Source organism: Cricetulus griseus (assembly GCF_003668045.3).
Source record: "Cricetulus griseus strain 17A/GY chromosome 1 unlocalized genomic scaffold, alternate assembly CriGri-PICRH-1.0 chr1_1, whole genome shotgun sequence".
Taxonomy (NCBI): domain Eukaryota; kingdom Metazoa; phylum Chordata; class Mammalia; order Rodentia; family Cricetidae; genus Cricetulus; species Cricetulus griseus.
In genome coordinates, this window is record NW_023276807.1 from 7,912,778 (window position 1) to 7,926,425 (window position 13,648).

Here is a 13,648-nt window from a genome sequence, read left to right on the forward strand (position 1 = left end):
ACAAGAAATCCTGCTCTGGTCTTCACTGCGCTAACTCTACATCGAAGGCCAGCAGCTCATAATGTAACTGAATGGGATAAGGCTGGATCTGAGTGGCAGCTGACACACATGGATGCCGTTTCTCTAAGGTACAGCTCGCGTTTCGCTGACACTGATTCAGCTGAAAGCATAAGCATCTTGCATTTGTCAGAGCTATTATTAAAGACAAAGTCAAGAGCATAAATGAAAAGTCTGGTGGAACTGTCCATCAAAGGCAGTGATAACAGCATATTGATGTGGATGACCCTTGCTGGCTTTCAGTCACGATATCAGCACCTACTCAATTCCTTCCCGGATGCGCTTGGAATCATTGTAGTAGTCGTCCACCAGGGTTTCGTTGATTCTCCAGCACCGCAGGTTTGTATTCTCCTTGGTGTCTGTTATATTGCAGTCCACAATAAGGGTGGAGCCTGAAGCAACCAAATTTATACACATTGAAAGTGCGACAGATTCTCAAGCTGTCACCCTGGTTGCTAATCTAGTTAAGAAATACACCTTGTTTTGAGCCTGGAATAGCGTAATTACCACAAACATCCCCCAGGTAGATGTCAATGTGCCTGATCCTCTTTCTACATATAAGGCAGGATGGCAAGAAGCCTTCCGGGCTGTGCTGTGAAGAGATTTGCACACACCCTTGAGGAGAGTCTCCCACAATATGAGACTATGTACTACTTAGACTATGTACCTACCCCTACTGATGTTAGCAAAGTCCTTTACAGTCTACAGAGTGTTTCCTGGTCATCCCCACCCTCAAGACTGTGCATCTTTGAAATAATTCAGTAAGGAAAAGTGGAAGGTATTCCTCTAGTGACCGATGTAAAACTTAAGTTCAGACAGATTGAGTGACTTGCTCTATGTAACACCTATATTTAAGGGAGACATGGAACATGAGCTCTAGTTTCCTAGTCTCTAATCCAGTGATGTGATGTCCCTACTTTAACAGATGTGGCTCTTTCCCTTATCCTATATCAACACACATCCCAAATCATATTTAATAAATCTATATTTCAATTTATCATATTCTTTCGTCCAATAGGGCCTACTTTACTTTTCAAAGGGTGTTCTTCATTCTATGTGGTATTTTACATTTTATTTCGATATACAATACAAACATTAAAAAACACCATGGAGTAAAGCTAAACATCAGTGCATTAAAATAAAGTAAGCTTCCATATAACCTTCCCTCCATGAAGAAAACAGTGTAGTTCCCACATTCCTTCATTTATATTGCACCGGATAGCATGTTTATCACCAGATCTGGCTTCTGTTGCTTAACTTGTACTTCTGGGGCTCATCTGTGCTGTTGCCTGTGTTATAAAGTGGAATATACTCTGCCTATTTATTTCTCCTAAAATCACTACATACTCATTTCTGATTTGCGTGTTTCTGATATTTCCTGGTGAGTCTTCTAGGAAGTCTCCTGTGTATGTTTCCCGGGGCACACATGAACCCATTTCATATAAATGCATATGACCCTTATGTATAACAGAAACACATAACTTCTCCAGCATTAGTATTGGCTGCATATAATACTCAACTCCACAAGGTTGTGATGGGCTGTTTCCTAGAGGGTTGATTCAAGCTGCATCCCTACCAGCACTGGGTAAGCTTCTTGGTACTTCATATACTCAATGGTACTAATGGTCAGATCTTTTTATTATAAATTCCCATGCTCTGAATTTAATTTGTATTTCTCTACACTGCACATGAGCAAACAGCCACCTTGCATTTTATTGGTCTCGTGTCTGGTATTGATTGAACATTGTTCATTTCCCCTCCTTTACAGATAGAGTTGTTAAATACATCGCTTTGGGTTCTCCCTTGTCTAATAAACCTGTCAAAGATTTAGTACATTAAATTTTCCCATTATATGGACACAATTGTTCGGCCTTATTGTATTAGTCTTATATTTCTAAGACTTTTAGCCTTGTTGGGCAGTGGTGATGCATGCCTTTAATCCTAGTACTTGGGGGCCAGAGGCAAGCGGATCTCTGTGTGAGTTCGAGACCAGCCTTTTCTACAGAGTGAGTTCCAGGACAGCCAGGACTGCTGCACAAAGAAATTCTGTCTTAAAAAAATAAAAAAAAAAGACTTTTAGCCTTATGTATTTGATTCGTAACTATCTCGGCAACGGATTGATGACTGACTTATATGCCATCCTATAGCTTTCATCCAGCAGCTGGTGGAAGTAGAAGCAGACACCCACAACTAATCACCAAACTGAACTGGAACCCAGATGCAGAGAAGGACCAGTGAAGAGCACAGAGGTCCAGACCAGGCTGGTGAAACCCACAGAAACAGCTGACCTGAACATCCGGGAACTCTTGCTCCCCAGTCGGATAGCTGGAATACCAGCATGGGACTGATCTAGACCCCAGGAACATGGGTTTCAGTGAGGAAACCTCAGAAATCTATGGGACCTCCTGTAGAAGCCCAATATTTATCCCTAGAATAGGTGTGGACTTTGGGATCCCAGTCCATATAGAGGAATACTCCCTGAGCCAAGACACATGGGGGTGGGCCTAGGCCCTATCCCAAAGGATACAAAAGACTCTGATGACACCCTATGGAAGGCCTCACCATCCAGGGGGAGCAGAAAAGATATATAACATATAAGGTTTTAGTTGGAGGGGGGTGGTAGGGGAGGACGAGTGGGAGAAGGGAACTGGGATTGTCATGTAAAACAATCCTGTTTCTAATTCAAATAAAAAAGTTTGAAAAAATGGTATTTTTATAGTCCTGCTGGAGCTGTAACTAAAGCTAAAGCAGGAAATTAGAAATTCAAGAACTGCCTGGAAACAGAGAGTGAGTTAAATTTAATTAAACCCTATCTCAAAATAAAGAAATAAAAAGACTTGGGAATATAACCTAGTGGTAGATTGCTTGCCCAGTGTGTGTGAAGTCCTAGACTCAATCACCAATATCAAAAACAACAACAACAATTATTTTGAAAAGCTTTACAGTTTTAATTAGAATAAAATGACTCAATTGGTTATTTAATATTTTGGGTCTTGAAAGATTATTAGATTGAAACACCCAACCTGATTTTTACAATAATTTTTGCAAATGATACCTTGCCAGGGCAGTTACTTTTAATCTTTTGGATCATGCACTTTTACATGTCTTTTTTTAAAAGTGTACTATTGGACTGATAAAATCCTAACTGGATTATGATATTGACTGAATCTGAGGAGCTCCCTTTTAATGAAGACTTTGTTTAATTGCTTTCTCCCCCCACACAGTGCTCGCTCTGTTTATTTGATTGGTGACATCGCTACATAAAAAAGCGAGCCCCTATTCTGGGACATTGATTTTTGGTCTTTTACTGTGTGAATGGTGGATATACTATAATCATTTCCCTTACTTCTTGAATGTGATATATTCCAGAATGAGATAAAATAATCCAGAATTTCTGATCCAGATTATTCAATAGCAGTAGTTGTACATTTCTGTAATTGTGTTTATGCTTTCAATGCCTTTGCACAAACAAATTCACAGAAGTCACTGAGACTCACAGTACTCAGTCCAGTATGTCAACACCAGAGTTGCCCAAGCTGAGGCAACTTTGCTACATCTCTGGTTAAGCCCAGGCACATCCAGAGTTGGAAATTAGACATGTGCTGGGTTGTCTCCACCTTGGACATTCAATGCATCCATTGAAACAAGTGGGTGCAATGAACTCTACCCATGGTAACCAGGAGGGTTCCAACCCTTTTACTTACCAAGTTGAACTTCGATGGAGTTGTTTTTTGGATATGTGATATTAGGAATTCTTCCTCCAGACACAACTTCCTCTGATAAGAAATCACACCCATTAGAACTGCAAAAGGAAATGACACACTCCCCCAGAAACCCAATGTAATGGCATGAGTACAGTGAGAAAAAAACCTTCATAAATATTGGTCAAGAGAAGTCAAAACTCAAGAGTATGACATTTAGGACGACCATGGTATTGTCGCATTCTGTAAGCTCTTCGCTTAATTATTCATGAGCAGAAGTCACCATCAGCTAGTCAATGATCCAATCTACTTCGTCACACATATGTCAAATCTGGAAGTCATCCTAGTCAACAGCTTTCTCAACACCCTCTTCAAATTCTTCACCACAGAGCCCAACACGTTACCTCCTAACTTCTCAAAGTCTAGGACATTGTCTTCACTTCACAACTGTAGGGGACACCATAACCATGCCTGCTAGGGGCTGGCTACAGGTATTCCTGACCATGCCTGTGAGGGCGTGGTCAGGTGACGTAGGGAAGGTTTAAGAGTGAGGGGCGCGCATGTGGAACTCCCTTCTTCCTTTCCATCATCGGCTTGCTGTATTTACTCCTGCCCTGCCAGCTGACTAAGTCGCTCTGTAAGTAAGGCATCTCCCTAATAAATACCCTTATACCTGACTCCGTATTGGTAATTCCCTCATTACACAACCATCTGTTTTCTATTCTCTACTCTTTTTAGACAGCTTAAACACTCACATCTTGAATTGCCATCTAAAGTCCAGTGCCCAGAAAGTCTTAACTCCAGAGTTCCCTGTGAGTTCCAGACCCACAGAGGTTATGACCTATTCTATTTCTCCTCTTTCATACCTCATGCTCAACTTGCCAAAGACCAAATCTCTCCTACACATATTTTCTCCTTGAGGTGTCTTGTTTCATTGATTAATGTCACCTATCACCCAGCAGCCTATGCCCGAAGGCCCAGAATCTATGACTCCTTCCTTCTTCCCTATGCAATTAGCTCTAAGAGTTGTATTTTCTCCCTTTGGAGATGCTGTGTGTGCATGTGTCTACACCTCCCATCATCCATGTTACCATGGTGCCTGTGCCTGCAGGATGTCTCTCTCACCTGTACTTCGGCACCTGCCTCCCAACCACTGTCCTGTTCCCAGAGGCCGCATAGGCACAGTGGCCAGCCAGCTTCCTCAGGAATGAAAAGCACCCCAAGCTGTTCTCATGGAATCAACACCACAGGCTGCTTGCCAATGTTCTGAGAATCCACACTACCCTGTTTGGAATTCGAGTTCTACCCGCCCCTCACTCCTGACTGATTCTCTAACCATGTCACCTGTCATAATCTCATCAACCTAACACAACTTGTCTGCTTTCCATCCCTCATACACAACATGGCTCCTCTGGTTCTGGGGCCTCCACAGCTTCTTAGTCTTCTGTCTGTAAAGACCTTGGTCATTCTACCAATCTATGAACTCTTTCCTGCCTATCAGCATGTGTTCACGTCCCCTGTAATGACACATCTCACAGTGGTTTAGTTTGAAGTCTAATTTGTTAGATACTAGGATAGCTACCCCAGCTCATTTCTTGGGTCTCCTCCTGCCCACTCATAGTGGTTTATCATCTGTCTCTGCCTCCACTGCCTCTCAGACTTCAAGCTTTATCATAGCAGTACATACACAGCTGTTTCTTTCCCTCATCATCATTTTCTCACTGCTTAGCATAGAGCCTGGCATCACCTATGTCCTCAGTGAAGAGTTACTGAATAATCATTGTATCCAAGCTGAGACTGTCAACACTCTTCTGGAGGTCACCGTGGTATTCTAGGTGGTCTCAGGACTCGAGGCTTGCTTCAATCTCTCCTGCTTCTACCCATCCTGTGGCCGGTTTCTCCCATTACATAGCTGCCTCTTAACTCTGCACTCACACCCTCCAGGGCCCTTCAGTGTGGGTGTGATAAAGACCACAGATGGGTGACCACTTGAACTTATTCCCACCTCGAACTCAGCTCCCAACCCTCCTCTTCCCGACACTCTTCCGTGTCAGGAAATTTACTACGGATCCAACAAGAAGCATGATATCTGATATGGTGGCCCTTGCCTTATCTGTGGCCTTTCTCATTTTCCTTTATGATTTAAAGATCCATTCATCTATCAAAATCCCACAGAGAACTCATTTCCTTTGGAAGTCTGTCCAGCTTGTTTGTTTGCTACTTTTCTAGTTCCTTCGGATTGTTTTTGTTCTTTAGAACAGGAGCTACAACTATAACTTTAACACAGGATGCCCAAATAATCCATTTGTTGCTCTAAGCTCACTGCCTACAGATCTGAGGCTTCCCAAAAGAAGAATTACATATTCAATCTTTTAATTATGAGGTTCAAAAATAGTTCTAAGCAGATAACAGACTGTGGATAAACATGGATTCTCCTGATGTGGCATGAGAACTCTTAGACCCATCAACTTCTTAGATGTTTAGCCTTTTAAGAAATTTCCTCAGCTACTCACTTAAGACTAAAGCATGTGGCAGTCAGTTATTCAGCCAATGAATGGATCTATTCCTGATGGAGAGTGGGGGTCCAAATACGAACAAGATGAGAGGCTACTCCCAGAAGACACCATGTTAGCAGGAAAGCCCAAAAACAGGACAGTCACAAAATGGACTGCAATTTGCTTTCTTACTGAAGAGGTAGAAAATTAAAATTGAAGACTGTCCAAAAATATTTAAATCCCATAAGTAATTTCAACAAAGAACAGTGAAAGATAAGATAGGAAGAGCCATGTTGGGAAGAACCAGGCTAAGATACATAGAATAACTGGATCTCTATAATAGAGAGAGTCCACCTTGAATTGCCCTGGAGCAGTCCCCCGTGGGCAGCAGGAAGCCATCATAGGAACAGATAGCCCAAGGACACAACTCCATTAAAGAAAAAGAAAAGTAATAAGCTAGATTGTGGCTAGAGAGATTGTAATATGCTAAGGAGTTAAGACTGACAGACCCCAAGTTTAGCTCCCAGCACCGACATGATGGCTCACAACCATCAGTAACTCCAGTTACAAGGGATCTGACACCTCTCCTGGCATCCTCGGTCACAAGGCAAATAAATGGTGCACAGACATGTATGCAGGCAAACATTCTTACATATCAAATAAAGCTAAATCTGAAAGAAAAAGGAAGCTACATCTCCTTAGACACCGTAACAAATATGAATTTCCTAAAGGAAGAAACACTTGAAGAAGGTAGACAAATTCTTCATTCAGTGTGTACAGAAGGAAAAATATTTACCTGGACACAAAAGGCCACAGTTCTGAATGTGGTTCTAACCAACCCTGTGAACATATACAAGAATATGCTTGAGCTGAATATTTTAGGCTTTTATTTTGTCTAATCTAAGATGCTGCCTTACAGTCTGAAGATTATCATGTTTCAGGACACTGGGTGCCAGTGAAATAGCAGTTAGCATGGCTGCCTCCAGAAGGACTGACTGCTCTGGCTTGAGATCCAACACAGAACAAACAGTAGGTAATCTGGAAAACACACCCAGATACCCTGAACTCTGCAGAAGTTGAAACTAGGAGGCAGCATCAAGTCTAGAAAGGCCCTCCTTGATACACACAACAGTGAAGACGATGGGGAAAGGAAGGTCATAGTTATGTTGTTTACCATGGGTTCCTACACTCTGCTAAGCACCCAGGAAATTCCCCTATTACACAGTCTCTTTCAATGCCCTCCAAGAGTTTTGAATATTCTGCTTTTAAAGTTTGGGAATTTAAGGTGCTTGTCTCCCCCCAACCCTCTTTTTTTCTTCTCAGTTTCTGGCTCTCTGATCTAATAGTGACATGTTTGAGGGTCTGATATCCTTCAACAAAATCAAGAGGCGGTCTCCAAAGCCTGAAGCCATTCAGCTCCCATGAAGCTGAGAAGCAGACAACAGTATTTAAGTAAACTTACTGATGCTCACAGCAATGTAGTTTCTAACCGTGAACTGTCTCCCCAAGTATGTGAGTCTGGCTGTGCAAGCATAGCTCCCACCATCCTCTTCAGCGACATTGTTCACAAGAAGCCTTGGTCCTGAAACAACATACTGCTTCTCTGCTTTGAGCTCTTCACAACCCTAAAGATGCACACACACACAGGAATAGAGTGAGTACTGGGAAATGCTAGTAACTTTGTTAGTTAGCATTATCCTAGGTGCCATGGGGAGACACAACTTCCATATCCACATGGTCACCTACAATGTAAACCTTAGATATTAACAATCTAACTAGAAGACATTGCATAATATATGCTAGATAGTTGCTAGATGGATGGATGGAGGAAGGATGGATGATGGATAGACAGATGAGATGATAGATGGATTGATGGATCAATAGATAGATTGATGGATGGATAGATAGATAGATAGATAGATAGATAGATAGATAGATAGATAGATAGATAGATAGATTAGATAGAGGAATTAATGGGCAAACAGATTAAGGTAACTATGTTACTCGGTTTTTTAATCATTTTGACAGAAACATTTGTCATAAACAAATTAAAGAAGACTTTTAATGAATTTGTGGCTTCAGAGATTTTATTCCTTCATGTTGAGAAGTGTATGGAGGAGCACTGGAGGCCCGGAAGTAGACAGAAAGTCTGCAGTAGCAGGCTTTCTCTTTTTCCTGTTTATTTCATCTGGAACAGCCTATGGGATGGTACCACCCACATTCAGGGCGGGGTATGTTCCTCTTAATTAATCTTCACTGGAAATGTGCTGACATACACACCCAGAGGTGTTCTTTAAATTCTTAAGCATTTCTCAATCAAATTAAGTTGACAATCAACAGAGAGGAGAGAGGGGTGGACAGTCATCTCTCTCTCTCTCTCTCTCTTTCTCTATCTCTCTCTCTCTCTCGTGTGTGTGTGTGTGTGTGTGTGTGTGTGTGTGTGTGTGTGTGAGAGAGAGAGAGAGAGAGAGAGAGAGAGAGAGAGAGAGAGAGAGAGAGAGAGAGAGCATGTGTGTGATCTTCCTTGGCTGCTGTCCATCTTGTTTTTTTGAGACAGTCACAGACTTGGCTGGCTGGCCAACAAACCCCAGGGATCTGCCAGTCTCTGGTGCACCACCACACCCAGCTTTTTTATTTGTATTTATGGGGATCAAACCAAGGACCTGGAGTTTTTAAGACAAGCATTTACCAAGGAAGCCACCCTACCTGATTCCAAAGATCCCTTTATCAAGCTAATCACCTTCACCTCATGGACACACTTCCGGACTCTTGCCCAGGCCTGTTCCTCTTCCTCTGAGAAGCCCCACTCCACAGAGAGGCTGCTTGACTCATTGAGTCCATTTTTTTCTATTCAAATATTTAAGTTCCTGTCTTTCACAGCACTGTGAGAGACTTCAGCCGTGAGGGAATTAGACATAGTTACTGTCCTCATGAAACTCACAACCTAATAGATAAAATCCTTAATTCAACAAATGTAACCAACTTGGTGTTGCATTCTCTCCAGAAATAACCAGCCACAGAGTCAGTCCTTATTCTCAACCCCAGAACAAGGAGAATAAATCTACTTTGCATGCAAAATTCAACAAATAATGTCATAATAAGTACATTCTTATTTATAATGTACAATGTGTCTTCCTAGAATTCTTACATTGTTCTAATAGAGACTCCGTAAGAAAACTCCAGTTATTCTTTGGCAATTGTTCTCTAATAGATGGGAACTACTATTAGGGATTGGATGAGTGACAGTATCACTCCTCATTGTTATGAAGACCCATTATTACGATGAAAATATGTCTTATATTCTAAGAGACTGGAACTTTTTTTTTTTTTTGAGGCATACAGCCAAGTTACTAATGCACCTTAAGATCTCTTAAGATTTAACCTGATGTCTTGCTGTGTAGTCAGCCTGTCTGTTTAACTTGCCTTTAAGAGAACAGTGTAACAACCAACCTTACTTGCCTTGGATTTCCCATGTATCAGCTTTTACAACATAATCTAATACAGTTGTAATTTCAAATTACGTACTCTTCCACACCCCTGACCTAGAAAGTAACTCATGCATGTATGCATAGTATGGTAGTAAATGCTGGAAACATCAAACATGTGTAAAGAGACCTTTGCAACAACTATCTAGCATAAATATTGGAAATAGCATGCAGATATAAGTTGATAATGGTATGCATTCAGTACTGAGTGCTTTGGGGTCAGCTGGAGTCAGTGACTTAGTCCCTTGTAAAACTGTTAAGGATTTCTGTAAAGTATCCCTCACTCCTTCCCCATGTGATGCTATAGTGTTCAACAAAGAGAGAACAGAGCTCTTTGCTGGAGACACACAGCAAGAGACAGTAAGACATCAAACAGGCATAGATAGACACAGACCCAAAGATATAATCAGACTCAGCAACAAACAGACTAATGGCAACCCCCAAACCACAAAGTGAAACAGACAGAAGACACAGGGAGAAAAGAGAATTCAAACTTGAATTTGCTCTTGATCAAATTAATCCAAGGGTAAGTGCTGAATATTTCTTCCTTTATGTGACACAACACATTTTAGCACCTCTGAATATATCTTTAAGGCATATAACTAATGCAGGTTGTAAATAATCTAGGCTCTAGGGGATTGTGTAAATCTAGAAGTCTTATCTAGTCATAGTTCATAGGATAATGCTAACTATGAAAATACTAGTATGCACCAACATGCATTCAACTGCATTTTCTACTCCTGGCTCATCAAGTATAATATTTTGCAGATGCAAAAACATCCCAAAATATTCTAATATGCACTAGGTGTAAAAGTCTGATGAAGTTAAAACCAGTGGGTGAAGTCTGATCATCAAAAGTGATGGCGAAAGAAAGAAGAGCTGAAACGTTACTGGCAAGAGAACAATATTGTCACATTGGTTTCTGAGGGCTAAAATGGACCATTGCCAAAACCAGGCAGAAGCAGAGCAAGAAGAAAGCCAAAATCAATGATGCCGTTTAAATTCGAAACAAACACGTTTAACCGCCTCAACTTGATCTAAATTAAGAGAAATGGAAGGCACGAAGGAAAACCAAGTAATAAAATTATCAGACAGAGGCTTCAAAGGAGTGCTGTTTAGTTTGACTGGTTTAACAGCAGCACTGAAAACTTCAAACATTTATAATAGATAAGAGATGAGAAAGAACAAGTACAAATCACAGTGTTGGGACTGAGTATATGGCTCGGTAGTTCAAGTGCTTGCCTTGCAAACTGGAGCCTTGGAATTTGGATCTACAGGAAACCAGCTAAATGCCAGGTGGCTGTGGCCACCACATGTAATTCCAGCTCCAGAAGGCAGAGACAGGGAATCTTTCACAGTTAGCTCACTAGCAAGGTTAGCCACATAGGTTAAGTGCTGGCTTTGAGTAAAAGACCCTCCTTCATTGAAGAAAATAGAAGAGAAATGGAGGATGAATCTTGACACCAACTTCCCGCACAGAGCTGTACAAATGCCTATGTGTGTCAGTCACACACATGCAAAAACATACATGCAAAATGGAAAAAGGAAAAAAATTATACAGAGAATTGAAAATTACAATAGCTAAACTTAAGTGAGCTGGTGAGTTTAATGGAAGGTTTTACATACCTGAGAATAAAAAGAGTATGCTAGGAAGAATTACCCACTGAGACATATGTACTTATGAGAACAGGAAAAGGCCTGTGAGATGTAAAAGCACATTAAAAACAATGGATTAAATACATATTTAATTAGAGTTCCAAAGGAGACAAAAAGAAAATAAGAAAACACTGAAGGAACTCGTAATTAAGAAATAATGGAGGAAATACATGATAAGCTATAATTGCAAAAGGTATGTGAAGAATAGATGAGAAGTCTCTGTTTCAGCTCACTGGAGTCACATGACTGACTAAACTCCAAAGTCAAGGATAATATTTTCAAGAAATTCAGAGATTGGGGCCTATCACCTTCAAAAGGGGCAGAAATACAATAAGAAAGGTGACCCTGTCCATGATGTATGAAAAATACTGGATATCATAAGCCATTGAATAATATGTTCAAACTGCAGAGTGAAAATAAGTGCCAATCCATGAAGAATAATGTACCAATAATAATAATAATAATAAACATTTTCAAAAACTGAGATAATTTACACTAAAAAAAATTCATGAGATGCTAGTTGGACACATATATATTATATATAATTATTCCAGGGACTGGAGATAAGGCTCTGTGTAAGGGTTAGGAACACTTGTTGCTCTTTCAGGGGACCTGGTTCAGTTCCCAGCTCCTACAGATGAACACACAATCATTTACAACTCCAGTTCCAGGGGATCTGATGCCCTCTTCTGGTTTCTGTGGGCACTACATGTGGTACACATGGAGTCAGTCAAAACATTTGACACATAAACTGAAAACAAAGAAAATTTAAAAAAAAAATGATTCCAGACACAAGTTCAGAGATATTGATTAGATTATAAATGAAGAGAAAGTTCAATGTGTAGGGAAATTCTAAAAGAATACTGATTAGCTATAGCAAGAATGTCTTTTGGTGTTTCAATTATCAGGATATTAAAATCAGTAGCTACAGTAGAGTATGAGTCAAAAATCTTCTAGAGAGGGATTAAAATGCGATAGTCCTTCATTTCCTCAGAAGGTAATAAAATACTATTTCATATCAAATGGCAATAATTCAAGGCTGACTGTGGATGAAGTAAACAAGCCAATGATTGTTGGAGATATCCACTACGAAATTCATAAAAATAAAGATGACTAATAAATGCTTGATTTAAAAAAAAACATCAAGGAAAAAGAAAGGTAATAAGTTTAGAACCAGAATAGTAATTTAAAACCACAACAAAGGGGGTTTGAAGGTAACACATCAGGAGTCATAGAAATCATGAGGAGTAAAAACCCAGCCTAGAGCTTTTAAAGGCCCAGAAACCTGAAACTTAAAAAACATGTCCTGATCCTGCCTCAGCTAGATGATGGGACAGACTTAGTAGACTTTCTATGGGAGGCCTTACCCTCTCCATGGAGTAGATGGGAGGAGGAGAGAGTGGATGGAGTGGGAGGAAAGGATGGGGGGAACTGGGATTGGAATGTAAAAAAAATAAATGAATCATAAGAAAAACATGTTTTGAGAGTATACAAGTACAGAAGGCTAAAAGCGAAAATACAGAAAAGGAGAGCCAGCATCCCTCCAACTGCCACAATAAAACTAGTGCTGTTGTATTAGCATCAAAGGGAGGCAAATGTCAAGAAAGAAAGGAAAACGAAAAAGCACACCTCAGAAGCTCAATGCAGCAGGAAGCCAAAGCAGCTTAAAAATATTTCTGTAAATAATATCTTGAAAGTATAACGCAAACATTAATAAAGTCAGTTGTACAGAAAAATCAATAATCACACTAAGTTGTATTAAAAAGTTTAAGTTAAACTAAAAGAGAATGGGGAAGGATAACACAATCCACAAGCTCAAATTCCAGTGTTTATGCTCTCTTCAATACACAAGCACATTGACAGAGTTTGAACATATGTTCAAAAAGCCAGTCTCAAATTTCAAAGTAAGTTCTGAAGGTATATAGAATGTGCTGTCTGTCATACTACGTCACAGTCAGAAATGTTACCTTAAAAAAATACCCAAACACTGCAACACTTATGAATTAAGCAACCCTTCAAAAACATTTAGAGTCAAAGAAAAAAAATCACAAGGAAAATCAGAATGATTTGAGTGGGGCCATTAGAGAATGATAGGTAAAACCCTGCAGAAGTCAACCAAGACACAGTTTTAAAGGAAGCCACATCTTAAATCTATTTATTAGAAACTCTGGCTTATTGATAAAAGAGTCTGTCTCACAATATTCATAGAATAGTAGCAACTTTAAGCCAAAAATCAAACAAAGTCATGGGGAGA

The 13,648-nt window shown here is 40.2% G+C and overlaps 1 protein-coding gene across 1 annotated transcript in view; it reads right to left on the reverse strand.

The window, feature by feature from the left end:
- Positions 1–13,648, reverse strand: part of Il1rl2 (interleukin 1 receptor like 2) — a 38,130-nt gene that overhangs the window by 17,313 nt on the left and 7,169 nt on the right. Inside the window, exons 4-6 of the mRNA XM_027386753.2 lie at positions 7,716–7,878; positions 3,762–3,833; positions 320–449 (exon numbers count right to left, since the gene is read on the reverse strand). Of these exons, the coding sequence (XP_027242554.2) occupies positions 320–449; positions 3,762–3,833; positions 7,716–7,878 (365 nt within the window). The remainder of the gene's footprint in view (positions 1–319; positions 450–3,761; positions 3,834–7,715; positions 7,879–13,648) is intronic.